The sequence below is a fragment of the Pelodiscus sinensis genome, chromosome 1, assembly GCF_049634645.1.
Source record: "Pelodiscus sinensis isolate JC-2024 chromosome 1, ASM4963464v1, whole genome shotgun sequence".
NCBI classification, from domain to species: Eukaryota; Metazoa; Chordata; order Testudines; family Trionychidae; genus Pelodiscus; species Pelodiscus sinensis.
In genome coordinates this window covers 326824068-326844853 of record NC_134711.1, presented here as the reverse complement: position 1 = coordinate 326844853, position 20786 = coordinate 326824068, and the positions used below count along the sequence as shown (strand labels likewise).

Here is a 20786-nt window from a genome sequence, read left to right as displayed (position 1 = left end):
ATGAGACAGAGAGAAGGACACAGGAAGAGACAAGGAACTGATCTGAAACACAAATCTTTGTCTGAACTATGTCCAATAAACTTTTCATTCCAGTTTCACCAGGTGACTCTTCTAGAGCCCTTAACCCTCTTGCAGAAACAGGCAACTCACCGAAATTCACCTCAGCAACAGGAAGAGCCCTAGGAATTGGAGCATGAATCTCACATGTCTGAAACTCGCAGCGCTGGAGAGCAACCTTTATCATCCCCATGTATACTCCCTGCGGACCCTCGGATTGCCCTGGATTCCTGGACAATTCCCAGCACCCTGTGAGAAGCGTGAAGAGTAGAAAATAGACCCTGGAGAACTTCAGCATGTGAGACTCCCCTGGGCATGGAGAAATGATTCACTGATGTCAGCAGCTCATCTTGTCCAGGCATGTTGAATCTTGCAGACTGGATAGAGTGGTCCGGTGCCACTGAAACATCAGGGAGAAAAGGAAGAGCCAATGACGTTCTCATTTACCTATCAGCATTTCTGTGCGGCTGCCTCTCCTCCATCTCTCCCAGCTGACGAGCTCTGCGCTGAATCCCTGTGACTGTGACATGAAATGGAACAGCTCTTGTAGCTCCATGTTTAAAATACTGAGTAACAGCCACACTCCTCTAATGGCCTCTGTCTGACCCAGGACAACACGGAGTGCCCCTGCTTAGTCCTAAACTTCCCCCCCAGTGCAATATCGTGCCATGGGCAGGAGCAGCTTCCTGACCCTTTCAATGATCAGCACGTGCCCTGAAGCATATGGATTGCTAGAGTAACTGCACAAACTATAATTGGGTTAGGGAGGAGGGAGGCAGATGTTCAAAGGCACAGATGTGTGTTCGGCGCCCAGTGTCCATCTGCATTTGGTGGGATTCAGGATGTCAAGGCACAAAGGCAATAGACTCCAGATATAACAAGGGTGGGCAAGATTTGGCCTGTGGGCCAGATGCAGCCCACCAAGCCTTTTAATCCAAGCAGGTCCTGCGGCATGGACCTGTTCCATGCCACTCAAAGGAGCTGGCAGCTCCCCGTGGCTCTCTGCTTCACATGTGGGCAGGGAGGCTTTGTGTGCTGCCCCAAACTGCCAGCACAATGTCTCAGCTTCTATTGGCTGGAAACCAGCCAATGGGAACTGAGACATTGTGCTGAGGGGTGGGTGCAGAGCAGCACAATCTGTCAGTTCCCATTGGCTGGAAACCAGCCAATAGGAGCTGAGACATTGTGCTGGGAGTAGGGGCAGTGGGAGAAACCTCCTCCCCATCCCTCAAAAGAACATAAGAACGGCCATACAGGGTCAGACCAAAGGTCCATCCAGCCCAGTATCCTGTCTGCCCACAGTGGCCAATACCAGGTGCCCCAGAGGGAGTGAATTGAACAGGTAATAATCAAGCGATCTCTCTCCTGCCATCCATCTTCACCCTCTGACAAACAGAGGCTAGAGACATCATTCCTACCCATACCGGCTAATAGCCATCCATGGACTTAACCTCCATGAATATATCTATTCCTCACAGCAGAGAAAGCCACATGGAACAGCGAGCTCAGCGTTCTGGGGATGTTGGCAGGCATGGAAGTCTGCCTGAAAGTGCTGCTGGCAGGGAGCTGCTTAGGTAGGCGCTTTCCAGCTAGAGCCTGCCTCTGGCACCCCATCCTCTGCTGCATCCCAGCTACCTCCCAGACTCTGCACCCCTCCTCAGCCCTCCTCCAGGCCACAATCCTCTCTTGCCCCTATAGCCCCTCCAGCACCTTGCATCCCAATCTGCTGCCCCACATCACAACCCCCTCCTTCACCCAACCTCTCTCTCAGACCACGCATCCCCTCCTGCACCCCCGTCCCTGCCGTGAGCTCCCTACTGCACCCAACCTTTTCCCCAAACCAGCCTCTTTTTCCACTAATCATAGCCACGTACTGCTGCCAATTGCCCCAGCCGCTGTAATATCCACCCATTAGCCTCAGAAAATTCACTGCCACCCTGTGGAGGCCAAATGACATGATCTTGAATTGGTGGAAGCCAAAGAGTTTGGGGAAGGCTTTCTTCTCCCAGGATTCTGACAGGATTCTGACAGGCACCCGCCCACAACAGTGCGGATCCCAGGGTGCATGCCGCAGCCCCAAACCACACAACCTCAGTACGCATCCCGGGCCACCTCCCCCAGAGCACCCTTGGGTGCCCGCCCAAGTTTTAGTGAGGGATAGATAGTAAAGTCATGGACAGGACAGAGCCATGAATTTTGGTTCACTGTCTGTGACCAATCCATGACTTCTACTAAAAATGTCCTTTACTAACACAGGGTATGTCTACACTACAAAGTTAGTTCGAACTAACAGACGTTAGTTCGAACTAACTTTCATAGGCGCTACACTAGCGCTCTGTTAGTTCGAATTTAATTCGAACTAACGGAGCGCTTAGTTCGAACTAGGTAATCCTCATTCCACGAGGATTAAGCCTAGTTCGAATTTACTAGTTCGAATTAAGGGCTCTATAGACCCTTAATTCGAACTAGTGGGAGGCTAGCCCTCCCCAGTTTTCCCTGGTGGCCACTCTGGCTAACACCAGGGAAACTCGTCTGCGCCCCTCCCGACCCCGGACCCGTTAAAGGGGCACGGGCTGGCTACGGTGCCCGTGCCAGGTGCAAGCCTGCCAGCACCCAGCCAGCAGACCCTGCACCTGGCATGGCTCGAGCCAGCCACCCAATACCCCTCAGCCCTTCCCCTCTTCCCGGGACCAGGCTGGCGGCTCCCGGGAGCTTGCCCGGGAACGCAAGAGGCGGGCACCCGCCTGGGCTAGTGCAGACATCGTGGACCTCGTCCACGACCTCTGCACTAGGCACAGGAAAGTGGCCGGCTAGGGCAGGAGAGCTGCCAGCCTGGCCACCCAGGAGCAGGTGTGCATGAAAATCCAGGTGGTCCACTGAGACCCCCAACCCTGAGCCCTGAGCTTACAATGGCCATACTGGGTCAGACCAAAGGTCCATCTAGCCCAGTAGCCTGTCTGCCGACAGCGGCCAACCCTAGGGACCCTGGAGGGGATGGACCGAAGACAGTGACCAAGCCATTTGTCTCGTGCCATCCCTCTCCAGCCTTCCACAAACCTTGGGCAGGGACACCACTCCTACCCCCTGGCTAATACCACTCCATGGACCCAACCTCCATGACTTGATCTCACTTCTCTTTAAACTCTGTTCTAGTTCTAGCCTTCACAGCCTCCTGCAGCAAGGAGTTCCACAGGTTGACTCTTTGCTTTGTGAAGAACAACTTTCTGTTACTAGTTTGAAGCCTGCTACCCATTCCTTTCCTTTGGTGTCCTCTAGTCCTTCTTTATGGGAACTAATGAAGAACTTTTCTGTATGCACCCTCTCCACCCAAGTCCTGCTTTTAGAGACCTCTATCCTGTCCCCCCTCTGTCTCCTCTTTTCTAAGCTGAAAAGTCCCAGTCTGTTTAGCCTCTCTTCATATGGGACCTGTTCCCAACCCCTGATCATTTTAGTTGCCTTCCCCTCTCCCAGCCTCTCTCTTCCCCTCTCCCACCTCCTTTTCCCAGTCTCCCCCAGTTTTGTTCAATAAAGACAGAGTCAATGTTGGAAGAAATGTTATCTTTATTTTGTACATCAATAAGAAGGGGGGCTAGGGAAGGGTAAGTGGAAGGAGGTGAGGGAGGAATGGGGTATGCGCCCCTGATGGGGAGGACTGGGATGGCTCTGCGGGCTTTTGGGATAGAAGTTCTCCTGCAGCCCCCCAATTGTCCCCTCTCCCCAGATGGCAGCCTGCGGCAAGTGCAGCCGGTCTGATGGCCGAGTGCTGTGATGTGCCCAGTGTGGGTACTCCGGGCAATCCAAGCCAGGAGTGCTTTGCAAGCAGGGCACCCCTGAGAACTGTCTGTCCTGGTTGGGGGTCGGGACCCTTTAAGCACAGCCCTCAGCTAGCCTGACACAGCATCTCCACGCTCTAAGTCCTCCTCTGATGCCCTGCCGGCACTGCTTCCAGCTATCCTTAAGCCTGGTTCAGGGTCCACTTAATGTGGACATGCTAGTTCGAATTAGCAAAACGCTAATTCAAACTAGTTTTTTAGTCTGGATCCGTTAGTTCGAATTAGCTTAGTTCGAATTAACTAATTCGAACTAAGTTAGTTCGAATTAACGTTGTAGTGTAGACGTACCCACATAGCCTTTGCTGTCAGCCCAAGGTGTGATGGGGTGAGGTCACAGGAGACCTCTTGGGGGTGCCTCCTAGAGAGCTAATACAATCACTGCCACTCGCCTTCCTGCTCTCCGGGGCTTCTCACTGCCCGGTCCTGCTGGGCCAGTTCCCTGGTGTCCCCCAGCCGAGACACTGAGCTGAGATCCCTGCCCCCTCCCCCCCCCCCCCCCCCCCAAGAAGCATACACTGAACTTCTTCAGGTCCAAGGAGAGTGCAGTTCTGTGCTTAGCTTCCTGGGATACCCCTCCCCAAATGAGCTCAAAACCCACAATGAATTCCTTGGCTAAGCCCCCTTTAGCAATGAAAGGGGGAATGTGCACACTGGTTGCCCCTCCGGGTAACAACTATTTACACTGGGCTTGACAGTATGGCTGTGTCTAAACTACATGGCTCCATCGACGGAGCCATGTAAATCAGTGTTGTAGGCATAGGGAAATGAAGCGCCGATTTAAATAATTGCCGCTTCATTTAAATTTAAATGGCTGCTGTGCTGAGTCGACAAACAGCTGATCAGCTGTTTGTCGGCTCAGCACGCTAGTCTGGACGCTCCGCGGTCGACATTAAAGCCCTTTCTCGACCACCCTGGTAAACCTCGTCCCACGAGAAATAACGGAGTGCTTTGGGCAGGGGAGCTGGACTCAATGTCCTCCTGAGGTCTCTTCCAGCCATAGGATTCTATGATTCTATGATGTAAATGAGAAAGGCCTACACACCACTTTTCTTATTCTAGTGGCCCTAATTCACTTTGCTTCTTTCTAGGACTTCATTGCCTATGGAATTTCCAGGCCTCTGCTCTTTGGGGCGTGTCTGGGTCTTACACCAGGACTGGGTGCGGGACACCTCCCCCTGTTGAGCCAGATGGTGCTGGAGCAGCTCAGCTAAGGGGGCTGGAACACAGTGGGGCCCTCTTTTAGATATGGCCAGTGGCGGAGGCCTCAGGGGAAATAGTGTTAGGGATGGAGGAGCCGAAGACAGGTTGGAGAGCCATGGAGGGGGGTCAGCAGAGGAGAAGAGGGCCTCCGTGAGTGGGGACAGGGAGGCATGGGGGGAAAAGGGGATTGAAGAGAGGGTGGACTCAGCCAGAGGCTGGTGGGGGCTACGTTGGAAGGGAAGTGGAGGAGAGGAGAGAGGCAGCGAGTAGCAGGCAGGTGGCCACAGGGGTTGGTGGAAGGGAGAGACTCATGAGGCAGGTTGTGGGGCCTCTCAGGCGAGAAGAGGAGGCGCTCTGTGAGCAGTGGAAGGGTCCTTTGTGAGGGGTGGTACAGGGACAGCCAGAGGAAGAGCATGGGCAGCGCCATGGGGGGAAAGGAGAGGGGTCTTTGGGTCAGAGAGCAGGGAAGGCCACCATAACTCAAATCCCCACACTCTCACAAACATCAGATTGGTTGCCTGCACCACAGGGGAGGTTTGGCCTCCATTGGCCTTTTCTACCGACTGACTATTTCCCCTTCCGGGCCACTTCCAACCACCTCCCTACGATCGCCTGAAAGGGTCTGAGGCAGGGCAGCGTGAAGGTCTGCTCCCCCTAAGGCACCTTCTGGGGTGTAGTGAGGCTGCTCTTCTTTCCTCTTGGGCATCAACTGCCTCTCCCTGTGGTGAGGCCCAGCGTCCCGGGGCCAGCTCAGTCCAAGGGCTGTCCGCTGCTGGGTCAGTGTAAACAGCAAATGGAGCGGATCGCTCTAGGTGAGCATTCAGCCGAGAGCTGAAAGCTTCCCCCTCAGGTTGCCCCTGCTGCCGGCCCTCCCTTCCCTCACGATTTGGTTCGTCTCCCTCATTTTCCTCCTAATTGACTTGCCGAGCGTTTGGCTTCTCTGACCTCAATTAGAAATGCAGCTTCAAGTTCAAGTTCAGTGGCTTTGGGAAGTAACACAGCTAGGTCTCTGTCTTTGCACAGCGGCAGTTTTGAAACAGCAGTTATCCACTGCCAGAGTCTTCCTTGGGGGCACAATGAGAAAACCAAAAAAACCCTTCTCCATTCGTTGCTTTAATGCTGAAGGGTTGTAAAATTCACTGGCATTTTTGCTCTGGATAACGACCCCTGAAGGTGACTTTATTATGGCTACATGTTCAATCTCAGTGGAAGGAGTAAGTCATCCTGGGTGTTGATGAGTTGTGGAGTCAATCCCGTGACCACGCTCTCATTTGTTATGAGATATGTTCAAGAGGCCAAATATACAAGGTCAGGCTCATGGCTCTATCGCCATAAGAAAACAGCACCGGGAAAAGGTGTCTTATGACACGAGTCTCTGGGAAGCCATGTCATCCAGTGATGTTACAATCACCTCACACACAAAATGTGCTCCCCAAAGTTCTGCAGCACAGCTGCTATCACAGGCGTGTCACTCTCACATGTTACACGTCTCTCTGCATATCACTGGGATCCAACCCATCCCCCCATCCAGTTTGTCCCCGCTCCGTAGTGTGAGGGAATGGCCCTGCTATTGTGGGGAGCTCTCCTGGCTCCTGCAGTACTCTGGAGGAAGTAGCTAGTGAAAGGGTCTGAGTCCCCACCGTCATGCTCTGAACAAATGGGCCTTCCTCAGTTCAAGGACTGCCCCTCCGTTCTTCTGTCTGGCAGAGCCCTTGTAATGGTAGCATGGCTGGGCCAAGAATTCCTGGGGGTTTGAACCCCCACTCTCATTGTGGTAACTTAGCACAGAGCTAGGGTGTCCCTACTCTGGGTATCCTTATCACAGCGGAGCCTTTCCTGATCACCACATTCAGTGAAACTCAAATACAATTTATTGACCAACCTTGGTAAAAAGAAACAAAAACAAGAGAATTGCTCAAGGAAACCAGGACTCCCATTCTGCGCACCTGGGAGACATCAAGCTCCATGTCTGGGATTTCAGGAACATTTCTGCTTTGTTCCTCACATGTCCAGGGCCTCCTGCCCAGATCCTGGCTGCTGAGTGTTGATTCAGCTGAGAAGCCACCCATTCTGATGGTGGCCACAAGCGCTCAGGCTCTTAGGCTCAGCTGAGAAAACAAACTTTAATTTGCAGCCAAGTTCGCTAAACAAGCCAAGTTCGCTAAAGTCTATATCCTCAGTAGCATCCATGTGTTCAAGAACTGCAACCCCAAACTCCTCTACTTCATGGTCCTGAGTATGGGCCCAGTCAACAGGAGATAGAACTCTCCACTGCTCCTCAAAGGCTGCGTCTAGATTGGCATGATTTTACGGAAATGCTTTGAACGGAAAAGTTTTCCGTTAAAAGCATTTTCGGAACAGAGCGTCTAGATCGGCACAGACACTTTTCCGCAAAAGCACTTTTTGTGGAAAAGCGTCAGTGCCAATCTAGACACGCTTTTCCGCAAAAAAGCCCCGATCGCCATTTTCACATTTTGCGCAAAAGAGATTTTTGCCTGAACGGGAGCAGCATAGTATTTCTGCAAGAAGCACTGATTTCTTACAGTAGGAAGTCAGTGCTTTTGTGGAAATTCAAGCGGCCAGTATAGACAGCTGGCAAGATTTTCCAGAAAAGCGGCTGATTTTCTGGAAAAATTGGCCAGCCTAGACACAGCCTAACTGTCCAACATCTCTGAAAATCAATGGCAAAAATGAGATCTCAACCAATCTAGGTCATTCAGGGCTGAGCGCAGTAGTAGGACGGAGTACTGCAAGCGATTCAGTCATTGCTACCAAATGTCCTAATTTCCGTTTCACCTCTTTCAAAAAAAAAAATCCACCATGAATTCTTGAAACTTTCCTTTGACATGTGCAATAATGTGAACGGTTAGTGTGTGTTTTGAAAATTCCAGCTGAAAGTGACTGTGTGAAGTGATCAGCAGTTTGCCCCAATAGTTATGGTCATAGTTTAACACAGTTTCACAAATTTCATCAACATGCTCTGGGAAACTATCCTAAATGCAGCTTTTCTGGATTGCTACTTTCCAACTGAAATATTTGGTTTATGCTCCAGTCTTCCTGATGGATTGAAAATACCAAAATTGGTAAATTTGAGTCACTGGATATGATCAAGAGGCAATGTTGTTTCCTTCTTTGTCTTAATAAAAGTGTAGCTTCAGTTCATTCAGGTGATCGAGTCACTCTGTGGGTATGGAAGTCATGGAAAGACTGAATGATCAGGTGTGTGGGCCTAGGAATTGAGAGGTGACAATGAAAAATGTTGGGTGATGGAAAGGTAGAGGGGAGCTAGGAATAGAAAGAGTAGTGATGTGTGATGGAGAGATAAAGTATTAAGTATGGGAAATTTCACAGACTGTGAAATTGCACTGTTCTCACTTCTGCCAAACAGGGATGGAGCACCCTTGTTTCCCCCCTCTTGTCGCACACATTTAAAATATAGATACTCCCTGCCAATCACCTTTTGCAGGTGTATTTGCCCACTTTCTCACGAAGCTCTTTCGTTTTGACTCCATAAATGATGGGGTTGAGCATGGGGGGGAAGAGGTAGAAGAGGTTGGCCAAGATGATATGAACATGGGGAGCGACACCCTGACCAAATCGTTGTGTGAGAATGGAGAAGAAGAAGAGAGTAAACGACGTCACCATCACACAGATGTGGGCGCTGCAGGTGTTGAGGGCTTTCTGGTGGGCTTTCCTGGAGGAGATTCTGAGGACGGCCCTGAAGATCAGACCGTAGGACAGCACAACCAGCAGCAGATCTGACCCAATAAGCACAAACGCTGTCACCAAGCCGTACATCCTGTTGACTGTGGTATCCCCACACGATATCTTTGCCACAGCTATGTGCTCGCAGTACGTGTGGGGGATAATGCGGTTGGCACAGAATGGCTGCCGGCTCATCAGCACAGGCAGGGGCAGAACGAAGAGAACAGATCTCATAGAACCAACAACCCCCAGCTTAGCTATCCGGGTGTTACTGAGGATGGTGGCATAGTTCAGAGGGTAACATATGGCAATGTAGCGATCAAAGGCCATTGTCACAAGGATGGCTGACTGCATGAGAGAAACTGAATGAAGGAAGAACATCTGGGTGAGGCAGCCAGCAATAGTAATGTCTTTCATATTGAACAAAAATATAAACAATGCCCTCGGCACGACGGAGGTAGCGATGCCGATGTCTGCGAGCATCAGCATGCAGAGCAGCAGGAACATCGGCTTGTGCAGGGTCTGCTCTTTGAATATCACAAAGAGTAACATGAAATTTCCCAACAAGCTGATAGTGTAGCACGCACAGAAAGGGATGGCGATCCAGATGTGAGCGGCTTCCAAGCCGGGGAGGCCCATTAGGATGAATGTTGGAGGCTCAGAGAAGGTGACGTTGAAAGCTTCCATGAGGTGGTTAATGAGTTGATCAGGCTGAAACTTTTTCAAAGTGCCTGTGAAAGGAAAGGAACAATCAAGGATTACACACTTTATAACAAATAGTACAGTAAATCATGTATTATTGTTTCCTATCTAGAAAAGGGATGAGCTGTGCGGTAGCCACAAAGAGAAGACTGAGAGGGGACATCACAGAAGTTTTCAAGTAGCTAAAAGGGTGTCACAAGGAAGAGGGAAAAAAATGTATTCTCTCTAAGGCCTGAGAATAGAAACATAGAATCCTAGGGCTGGAAGACACCTCAGGAGTCTCGAGTCCAGCCCCCTGCCCAAAGGAGGACCAATCTCAACTCAATCATCTCAGCCAGGGCTTTGTGAAGCCAAGACTTAAAAACCTCTAGTAATAGAGATTCCTCCACATCCGTAGGGAACTCATCCCAGTGCTTCACCATCCTCCTAGGGCAGTGCTTCCCAACCTTTTTCCCATGGAAGAACCCCTAAAATAATTTTTCATATCCAAGGAACCCCTACCTATGAAAACGTTTGCTTGGCCAGAAAAAGCTGACAGCAGGGAGCGCAATTCAATTACTGCTACATTTTTTCAAGGAAATGTATTTGTAAAGGGCTGTTGTTTTAATATGTGTGTGTGTGTCTTTGTGTGTGTGAGCTTACATTGTAAGAAAAAAATTGGAGTATTTTACCTGTCTTTTTTTGTATTATTTAATCTTTTTTTTCAAATATCACATATCCTCCCCCTTCTGCCTCTCACTTGTGGAGCCCAAATGGCCGCTTGCTCCCGCACGTCGGCCCAGCTGAGCTGCGCAGAAGTCAGCCAAGTGCCAGGCGAAGGCCATGATAGAGGCTCCAGGCCCCCACAGCTGAGCAGCACAGAAGTCAGCCGAGCGCCTGGGTGGGAGGTGAAGGGCATGACAGATACTCCAGGCCCTACGGGAAACACCGACTTCCCCATATCCACAGAGCCAGTCTCATCATAGAAGCTAATCAAATTGCTCAGGCATGAATTGCTGTTAGTGAATCTATTTTAACTTTTCCTGATCACTTTCCCCTCTTCCAAGTGCTTCAAAATGGATTCCTTGAGGGTCCCCTCCATGATTTTTCCAGGGACTGTGGTAAGACTGACTGGTCTATAGTTCCCTGAAATGTCCTTCTTCCCTTTTTTTAAAAGATGGGTATTACTTTGTCCTTTTTCCAATCATCTCATACCTCTCCCAGTCTCCACAAGTCTTCAAAGAGAATGGCCAGAGGCTCTGCAATGACATTTGCCAACTCCCTCAGTACCCTTGGATGCATTAAAACTGGACCTATGGATTTGCGTATGTCTAGCTTTTCTAAATAGTTCCTAACGTGTTCTTTCTCCACTGAGGGCTGCCCACCTCCTTCCCATAGGCTACATCTAGACTGACATGATTTTCCGGAAATGCTTTTAATGGAAAAGTTTTCCGTTAAAAGCATTTTTGGAAAAGTGCATCTAGATTGGTACAGATGCTTTTCCGCAAAAGCACTTTTTGTGGAAAAGCATCCTGCCAATCTAGACGTGCTTTTCCGCAAAAAAAGCCCCAATTGCCATTTTCGCAATTGGGGATTTTTTGCGGAAAACAAATCTCAGCTGTCTACACCGGCCAAGGGACTTTTGCCTGAACGGGAGCAGCACAGTATTTCCGCAAGAAGCACTGATTTCTTACAGTAGGAAGTCAGTGCTTTTGCGGAAATTCAAGCGGCCAGTGTAGACAGCTGGCAAGTTTTTCCAGAAAAGCGGCTGATTTTCCTGAAAAACTGGCCAGTCTAGACACAGCCATACTGTGTTGCCTAGTGCAGTAGTCTGGGAGCTGACCTAGCCTGTAAAGACAGGAAAAGAAAGCATTGAGTACTTCAGCTTTTCCCACATCATCTGTCACTAGGTTACCTCCCTCATCAAGTACGGGCCCCACACCCTCTCTGATCACCCTCCTATCGCTAACATGTATAGCGAGGGCCCCTCTTTCCCCGGGCCAGCCTCTCGCTCCCAACCCCAGGGATTGGGGGTCGCAGTGGGTCTCTGTGATAGGGAGCCCAGCCTCTCCTCCTGGAACTCCCTCCCTGGCTGGCTGTTTCTGCTCTCATGCTGGTATGACTGGCTCTCATACATATTGCTCTCTGTCCCTCCTTCACCTCTACTCCCATCCTCTCACTCTCTCCCCCAGCTGCCAACTGTTGAGGCTTTTAAAGGCCTTCAGCCCTCCATCAGGGGAGGCAGCTGGCCCCAATCTGCCTGAGCCAGATCCCTCCCAGCTGCTGCTAATTGTCCTGCAGCCCTTTGCTTCTGTAGACAGGTCTTTTACCCTTTCTGCCTTTTCCCTCCTCTGCAGCAGCCCTCTGGCCTGACCCTGCCACACATGGCTGTAGAAACCTTTCTTGTTACCTTTCACATGCCCTGTTAGCTGCATTTCCAGTTGTGCTTTCAGCTTCCTGATTGCACCCTTGCATGCTCGAGCAATATATTTATACTCCTCCCTTGGCATCTGTCTAGGTTTCCACTTATTATAAGCTTCATTTTTGTGTTTAAGCTCGCCAAGGATTTCACTGTTAAGCCAATCTGGACGTCTTCTGTATTTGCTTTTCTTACTGCGCATTGGGATGGTTTCTTTCTGTGCCTTCAATAAGGATTCTTTAAAATTCTGCCAGCTCCCCTGGACTCGTTTCCCCTTCATGTTAGCATCCCACGGAATCCTGCCCATCAGTTCCCTGAGGGAGTCAAAGTCTGCTTTTCTGAAGTCCAGGGTGTGTATTTTGCTGCTCTCCTTTCTTCCTTTGGTCAGGATCCTGAACTTGACCATCTCATGATCACTGCTTCCCAGGTTGTCACCCACCTCTACTCCCCCAACTAGTTCCTCCCTGTTTGTGAGCAGCAGGTCCAGCTACGCATGGCCTGGTTGGTTTCTTCAGCAGTGGAAGTTATCCCCAACATTCTCCAAAAACTTCCTGGATTGTCTGTGCATATGCTGCTGTGTTGGTCTCCCAACAGATGTCAGGGTGGTTAAAGTCCCCCGTGAGAACCAGGGCCTGCCATCTGGAAGCTTCTCTTATTTGTCTGAAGAAAGCCTCGTTTACCTCATTCACTTGATCTGGTGGTCTATAGCAGACACCAACCACAACATCACCCCTGTTGCTCCTGCCTCTAAACTTAATGCAGACTCTCAACAGACTTTTCTTCCTCTATGTACTAGAGCTCTGAGCAATCATACTGCTCTCTTACATACAATGCAACTCCTCCTCCTTTTCTCCCCGACCTATTCTTCCTGAACAGTTTATACCCTTCCATGACAGTGCTCCAGTCATGCAAGTCATCCCACCAAGTCTCCATTATTCCAATCAAATCATAATTCTTTAACTGGGCCAGGGCTTCTAATTCCTTCTGTTTGTTTCCCAGGCTCCTTGCATTCATGTACAAACACCTTAGATAACTAGTTTATTGCCCAACCTTCTCCATCCGAATCAGGGGTCCTCCTTTGTTACTCCTTCCTCTTCGTGTTTCTTCCTGGTATCCCACTTCCCATCTTACCTTAGGGCTTAGGTCACTGTTCCCTAACAAACGTAGTTTAAAGCCCTCCTCACTATGTTTGAAAACCTGCCCACAAAGATGCTCTTTCCTCTCTTGCTTAGGTGGATCCCATCTCTTCCTAGCTATCCTTGTGCCCAGAACAGAGTCCGGTGGTTGAAGAAACCAAGGCCCTCTTTCCAACACCACCTACGCAACCACTCATGTACTTCCACGATTTGATGATCACTACCTAGACCTTTTCCTTTAACAGAGAGGATAGGTCAAGAAACCGTGGGTTTATATTGCAGCAAGGGAGGTTCAGGTTGGACATAAAGAAAACCATCCTAACTGTTAGGGTGGTTAAACACTAGAATACATTTTCTATGGAGGTTGTGGAATCTGCATCTCTAGAGATATTTAAGAGAAGGTTTGATAAACACCTGTCAGGGATGGTCTCGATCAGGGGTCAGCCACCTTTTCAAACCAAAGATCCAAACTACATCAAAATTCAGAACAAGTGGTCAACAAAGAGCCGTATAAAAATGCCCGTTTGCATTACTGAAAATATACAACATACTATTACTGATGATTAAAAATATACAACGTAATAGTATTGCTGTGGGGAGGGATAGCTCAGTGGTTTGAGCATTGCTCTGCTAAACCCAGGGTTGTGAGTTCATTCCTTGAAGGGGCCATTTAGGAATTTGGGGTAAAATCTGTCAGGGATGGTACTTGGCCCTCCTATGAGGGCAGGGGACTGGACTCAATGACCTCTCATGGTTCCTTCCAGTTCTAATGTTCTATGATTAATAGCATAAATGAAGCATTGTACTTTCAGGCATTAAGCAATGGGGCTTCTGGAGGTGCAGGATGTGGGAGTGCAGGAGTCAGTGTATGAGGGCAAGAGATTGGGGTTTATGGGATAGGCAGGGTAGGGTGCTGGGGGTGGAAACTAGGGTACAAAATGGTAAATGACTGACTAGGAGGGCCACTGCAGAAAGGGACCTGGGAGAGATAGAGGATGACAAGTTAACAGACTAATGTTGCTTCCCGAAAGCAGAAGTTATTCTGGGTTGTATTAGCAGGAATGTTGGAAGCAAGACATGAGAAATCATTCTTTCTCTCTGCTCCTTGCTGGCTAGTGCTCAGCTGGCGTATTCAGTCCACTTTTCAGCCCCACATTTCAAGAAATGATAAGACTGAGAGGGGTCACAATAACAATTTTCAAGTACATAAAAAGGTGTTACAAGGAAGAATGAGAAAAAATATTTTGTTTTGTTTTGTTTTCTTGCTTGTTTGATAGGACAAGAAGCAATGGGCTTAAACTGCAGCAAGGGAGGTTTAGGTTAGACATTTAGGTTAGGAGCTTGGTCCTGCCTTGAGGGCGGGGGGCTGGACTCGATCACCTCTTGAGGTCCCTTCCAGTCCTAGTATTCTATGATTCTATGATTAGGAAAAAGTTCCTACCTGTCCGGATGGTAACACACTGGAATACGTTGCCTAGGGAGGCTGTGGCTTCTCAATCAGTTCAGATAGTTAAGAGCAGTTTGGATAGACATCTCTCAGGGATGATCTAGATGGTGCTTGGTCCTGTGCCATGAGGACAGGGCCCTGGACTTGATGACCTCTCGCGGTCCATTCAAGGTCTAGTGTTCTATGATTCAATGATTGTATGACATGATAGCAGATTTCAAGTACCAAGGGTGTTCCAAGAGTGTACCATTATTATAACTAAATTAATATTTCAGAAAGCCTAGCCACCTATGCTTTTAAGGGCACACACAAATGTCTGCCAGCTATTTGTGAAGGGTGACAGACTCATGAAGTTGTGGCGGGCTAGCTATGTTAGTCTACAACTTTAAAAATAATGACTTCTCCTATGGCACCTTAGAAATTAACAAAAAATAGAGAGAGAGACTCATGAACTTCCATAGGCAAAACCTACTTCATCAGATGAATTGGACTCATGAAGGTCAAGTCACCTCCGCCCTCACCTACTGCTGGGTTTCCTACACAGTCAACTGCAGCACCAGGGGCTGCCACTGTCAGAGAGAGGACACCCGACTAAACAGACCACAGGTCAGATGCATGACACAATTTCAATGCTGAAACAAGCCAAGTGTCCCCCCATATAAATGGCTGTTAGCATGTGGGGTTATGACCATACCAACAGAATGGGCATGAAGGATACAAGGATCTTGCTATTTATGGCTAAGTCCTTCACCTTTTTTACTTCCCTTATTTCTTTGGGTGAGACACTTTCCATGCACTCAGTTTTCTCTGAGACATAACTTACAGGCATTAACTGACAAGTGCAAAAATAGAAATATTTTAGTAATTCAATTTTTTCCCATTCTTGTGAGTTAAACTTGCAGTAGACGCAGACATGTGGGGTTGTCAATAATAAAGTAGACAGATCACGCATTCAGAGCAATTTGTATTTGTTGGCAAAGTAGGCTTTAAGTGAACCGTATGCCTTCTACTATAGCCATGAAGATATCTACCCCTAGGAACAAAGAATGTAAGAGAGGTTTCCTATTCGCATCTCTAAACAAGGTTTGGGGTTATAAAAGGATCCTCCACTAAACACAAGCTTCCCGTGAGACCCTGTGGCCAAAATGCAAAATGTGATCTTGGCATGACAATGTGGGATTCTGAAGGAAAGGTAGAGAAGTATTTTACCTCCATATTTTTCACTTGCGGGACAGCTGCTGGAACCCTGGGACCCGTTCTGGTGTCCATGATTAGAACTGGATTATTGTATGTGGGAAAGGGTTCAGAGACCATTCACAATAATTAGTAACAGTTTAGAAAATCTGCCTCATACTGACCAATCCAAGAGCTCCATCTATTCAGCTGAACAAAGATAGTTTAAGGGATGACTTGATAAACGTCTGTAAGTCACCTTCCTGGGGAACAAATAATAGAATATGATTTGCAGATGATATCAAGCTGTGAGGAGTTGCAACAGCTTTGGAGGACAGGGTCATAATTCAAAATGATCTGGACAAATTGCAGAAATGGTCTGAGGTAAAGAGGAAGAAGTTTAATAAGGTCAAATGCAAAGTGCTCCACTTAGGAAGGAACAATCAGTTTCACACATAGAGAATGGGAAGTGACTGTCTAGGGAGTACAGCAGAAAGGGATCTAGGGGTTATAGTGGACCACAAGCTAAATATGAGTGAACAGTGTGACGCTGTTGCAAAAAACGCAAATATGATTTATGGGTGCATTAACAGGTGTGTTGTGAGCAAGACACGAGAAGTTATTCTTCCATTCTACTCTCTGCTGATTAGGCCTCCATTGGAGTATTGTGTGCAGTTCTAGGTGCCACATTTCAAGAAAGATGTAGAGAAATTGGAGACGGTTCAGAGAAGAGAAACAAGAATGGTTAAAAGTCTAGAGAACATGACCTATGAAGGAAGACTGAAAGAACTGGGCTTGTTTAGTTTGGAAAACAGAAGACTGAGGGGGAACATGATAGAAGCTTTCAGGTATCTAAAAGAGTGTCACAAGGAGGAGGGAGAAAACTTGTTCTTCCTTGTCTTTGAAGATAGAACAAGAAGCAATGGGCTTAAACTGCAGCAAGGGATGTTTAGGTTGGACATTAGGAAATAGTTCCTAACTGTCAGGATGTTTAAACACTGGAATAAATTGCCCAGGGAGGTTGTGGAATCTCCATCTCTGGAGATATTTAAGAGTAGGTTAGATAAATGTCTATCAGGGATGGTCTAGACAGTACTGGGTCCTGCCATGAGGGCAGGGGACTGGACTCGATGACCTCTCGAGGTCCCTTCCAGTCCTAGTATTCTATGATTTTATGATTCTATGAATATGAGAAATGGAAGGGACATTGAGAGATCATCAAGTGCAGTCCCCTACCCCCACGGCAGGACCAAGCACCATGTAGATCATCCCTGATAGTCATCTATCTAACCCGTCCTTACATATCTCCAGTGATAGGGGGTACGTCTAGACTATCGCGTTTTGTCGACGGAAGTTTTGTCGACAGATACTGTCGACAAAACTTCCGTCGACAAAGAGCGTCCAGACACATTGAGTTCTGTCGACAAAGCAAGCTGCTTTGTCGACAGAACTCCGTAGTCTGGACGCAACGTTACAGGCAATAACACCTTCTGTCGACATAGGTCTGCTGAGTTCTGTCGACATAACGTCGACAGAAGGTGTTATGCCTCGTAAAATGAGGTATACCAGCGTCGACAAAACTGCTGAGTTCTGTCGACGTTATGTCGACAGAACTCAGCGGTAGTGTAGACGCTGGTATAGTTTTGTCGACAAAAGTCCACTTTTGTCGACAAAATTAGGTAGTCTAGACACACCCGTAGATTCCACAACCTCCCTAGGCAATTTATTCCAAGGATAAACCACCCTGAGGGTGTGTCTAGACTACTGAGTTTTGTCGACAAAAGTGAACTTTTGTCGACAAAACTATACCTGCGTCTACACTACTGCTGAGTTCTGTCGACATAATGTCAACAGAACTCAGCAGTTTTGTCGACGCTGGTAAACCTCATTTTACGAGGCATAACACCTTCTGTCGACAGAGTTCTGTTGACAGAAGGTGTTATTGCCTGTAGGGTTACATCTAGACTACAGGGTTTTGTCGACAAAGCAGCTTGCTTTGTCGACAGAACTGAATGTGTCTAGATGCTCTATGTCAACAGAAGTTTTGTCGACAGTATCTGTCGACAAAACTTCCGTCGACAAAACCCTGTAGTCTAGACGTACCCTGACAGTTAGGAAGTTTTCCTCATGTCCAACCCAAACCTCCCTTGCTGCAATTTAAGTCCATTGCTTCGCATCCTATCCACAGAGGCCAAGAAGAACAATTTTTCTCCCTTCTTCTTGTGACCCCTTTTAGATACTTGACAAACGTTATCATGTCCCCCCTCAGTCTTCTCTTTTCCAAACTAAACAAGCCCAGTTCCTTCAGCTTTGCCTCATAGCTTGTGTTTTCTAGATCTTTAATCATTTTTGTTGCTCTTCTCTGGGGCTTCTCCAATATATCCACTTCCTTCTTCAAATGTGGTGCCCAGAAGTACACACAATACTCCAAATGAGGCCCAATCAGTGCAGAGTAGAGCAGAAGAATATTTAATAAAAGGCTCTGCGGCCTTGCGTACATAGGTCCGACAAGAATCAATGGCTAGAAATGGAATTTAAAAAAATTCTAGCCAAAAATAAGATACACGTTTTTAAACAGTACGAGTACTTTCCCATTCATACAATATGCCAAGTGTCTTGGACGGCTGTCCATCATTAAGAATTTCAAAGCTAAGTTGGGCTGGGATGGGGAAGGAGAGTACGGACGGGGGTCAGACTGTGATGGCAGGTTGCAGCCTCTGAGGAGCAAAGACCAGGCATTTCCCCATGGTAAATAGCCACTGAAGTTATGTTAATAGCACAAAACAACAAGAATAGTAAAGGCCGTGACAGCTGGGCTACAGATCTGTGCCTTTCCAGGGCCTCCTGACCCTGAGGTCTGCCCAAATGCACATGGAGTCACAAAGAAAAACACAATGTCATCAGCCCTGCACACCTGTTTGTGTATATCCTGTTCCCTGCTGCCATAGCAAATAGGGTGTCCCATCTATCTATATAAACCGCCTGTTTCCCTCACAACCCTCAGCACTACCTGCTTATCTGTGTGTACACTCCCCTCATCCCTATAAACTATGGTGCTGCCTCCTGCCCATGTACATCCCCCTGCCTGTTCTGTCACCCCAGCACTGCCCGCCTGCTCATGTACGTCCCCCCATTCTCACAACTTACAACCCTGCCACACAGTGATACCCTCACAAACGTACAGAACCACATTCCAGTCCCTCCAGCAGCAGCTCACAGAAATACCCCCTCTCACGAGGTTACACATAGGCTACGTCTAGACTGGAAGCCTCTTTCGAAAAAGAGTGTCTAGACTGCAACCAGTACTTTCGAAAAAGCAAGCTGCTTTTTCGAAAGAAAGCACCCAGGCAGTCTGGATGCTCTCTTTCGAAAACGCCCTGTTTGCATTCAAGAATGCCTTTTTTCGAAAGAGCACTTTCGAAAAAAGGCGTTCTTCCTCGTGAAATGAGGTTTACCGCCATCGAAAGAAAAGCCGCGTTCTTTCGATTTAATTTCGAAAGAACGCGGCTGTAGTCTAGATGCAAGTGACGTTTTTTCGAAAAAAGGCTACCTTATTCGAAAAAACCCTTGAGTATGGACACAGCCTGAGTGTCTGACTTTACTGAGGTAAAGGGGCAGATCAGACTGAACTGCCTGTCTGGGAGTGAAGGGAGCCCCAGAAACCTCTCCACCTGTGCAGGGAAGGAGAGAGGGACAGTACAAGCCGGCAGGAGAGGAACTGTGAGACCAAAAAGAGGCAGCATGAGCAACTTCTCCTCGAAAGGCCACGACGCTTTAATATATCACAGCCCATTAGAAACCCGGACAGGCCTTCCTGGGGATGCTTTTCCGTGCTTGCTATTGTGCATGTCCCTACCACACACGTGCAAATGGGACGAAGGATGTTCTAGACGGGCAAAAGCATCAGGGGGACTCTGCTGGAATGGGGTTTACAGAACCGTTCCAGTCTGAGACAATCCCCTGTCCTCTAGCAGGCCACATCACACCTCTTAGGTCTGTGCTCTAGGCAGGCTGTTCATTCCCTATTTCACATTGTCTCAGGCCTCTGTGACACTGTGATCTGGATACTGCATGTCCCGCCATCCCTGGCCCCCAGACACACAGCACAGTCCGGGTGGTGTGTGACCCCTTCCTGTTGCAAACCCTCTGGTGACACAGATACTCACTGCTGAGGCTTTGGCTGCATTTCCTAACAGGGCAGTGAAATTGCTAACTTGGAAAAGTGTCGTGAGCCACGGGAAAGACCGCACAGCTTCAGAAGTGGAATTTCCTGAGCTACTGAAAGAGAGAAGGAACTGATCTGAAAAACAAAGCTTTGCCTAAACTCTTCCCGATACCTTGGTAGTTTCCCTTTGCTTTTCTCAAAGCACCGAACAGCCCCAGTCATTTTGCTGTTGAATTTCTGCCCAAAGGGTTCTTGACTTGATACCTAGATCCATTCATAAGCTCTCAGTATTCACTGTAATGCAGAAACAGGCAACTCACCAAAATCCCACTGAGCAGAGAGAGGAAATCTCCGTCCTGCGACAGGAAGACAAAGTCCTGGGAACCAGCGTGTGGATCTTACATGTCTGCGACTCAGTGTGCAGGACAGTGATTTTTATAATTCCCCTGCACCGTCTCTGCAGACTCTCCAGCTGGCCTGCAATGCCAGATAATTCCCTCGGCTTCATGAGTGGTGGGACGAGCAGAAAACAGGCCACAGAGAATTTGAGTCTGAGAGCCTCCCATGGGAGTGAGGAAATGATTTCTTAAGAGCAATGGCCCAAATTGTTAGGGGACATTGAGCCTTACAGATTTTCCAGCCATGCAGGTCACCTGTGGCTTTATTGTCTATGTGTGAGCTTCAGAGGGGTAGCCAAGTTAGTCTGTAACTGGAAAAACTTAAGAAACAACAGATACCCAAAGCAGCACCGTAAAGACGAATAAAACACGTAGATCAGGGCTACCAAACATGCGGCCCATGGCCCATTTGTTTGAGGTCCACGGTGTAGTTTGGATTTACGCGGGGCTTTAGATGCAGCCCGGGGATGGGAGCCAAAGCAAAAAAGTAGTGACTATAATGGTCTTCTGTGGATATGCATTGTAGTAGTTCAATTCATAGACTGTCATTGCTCATTAAAAGCGCTGTCATA

The 20786-nt window shown here is 48.3% G+C and overlaps 1 protein-coding gene across 1 annotated transcript; it reads right to left on the bottom strand.

Moving 5' to 3' along the window:
- Nucleotides 1-4449: 4449 nt before the first annotated feature.
- On the bottom strand, nucleotides 4450-20213 carry LOC142826606 (olfactory receptor 52P1-like). Its single transcript, XM_075919703.1, has 2 exons — nucleotides 20137-20213; nucleotides 4450-9526 (listed from the first exon to the last, which is right to left on the bottom strand). Exon 2 carries the CDS (start codon nucleotides 9480-9482, stop codon nucleotides 8544-8546), a length of 939 nt encoding a protein of 312 aa, XP_075775818.1. The 5' UTR covers nucleotides 9483-9526; nucleotides 20137-20213; the 3' UTR covers nucleotides 4450-8543.
- Nucleotides 20214-20786: the final 573 nt, after the last annotated feature.

Excerpts from the sequence above, each read along its gene's own strand:
- LOC142826606 (XM_075919703.1), bottom strand. The coding sequence starts at position 9,482 with ATGGAAGCTTTCAACGTCACCTTCTCTGAGCCTCCAACATTCATCCTA.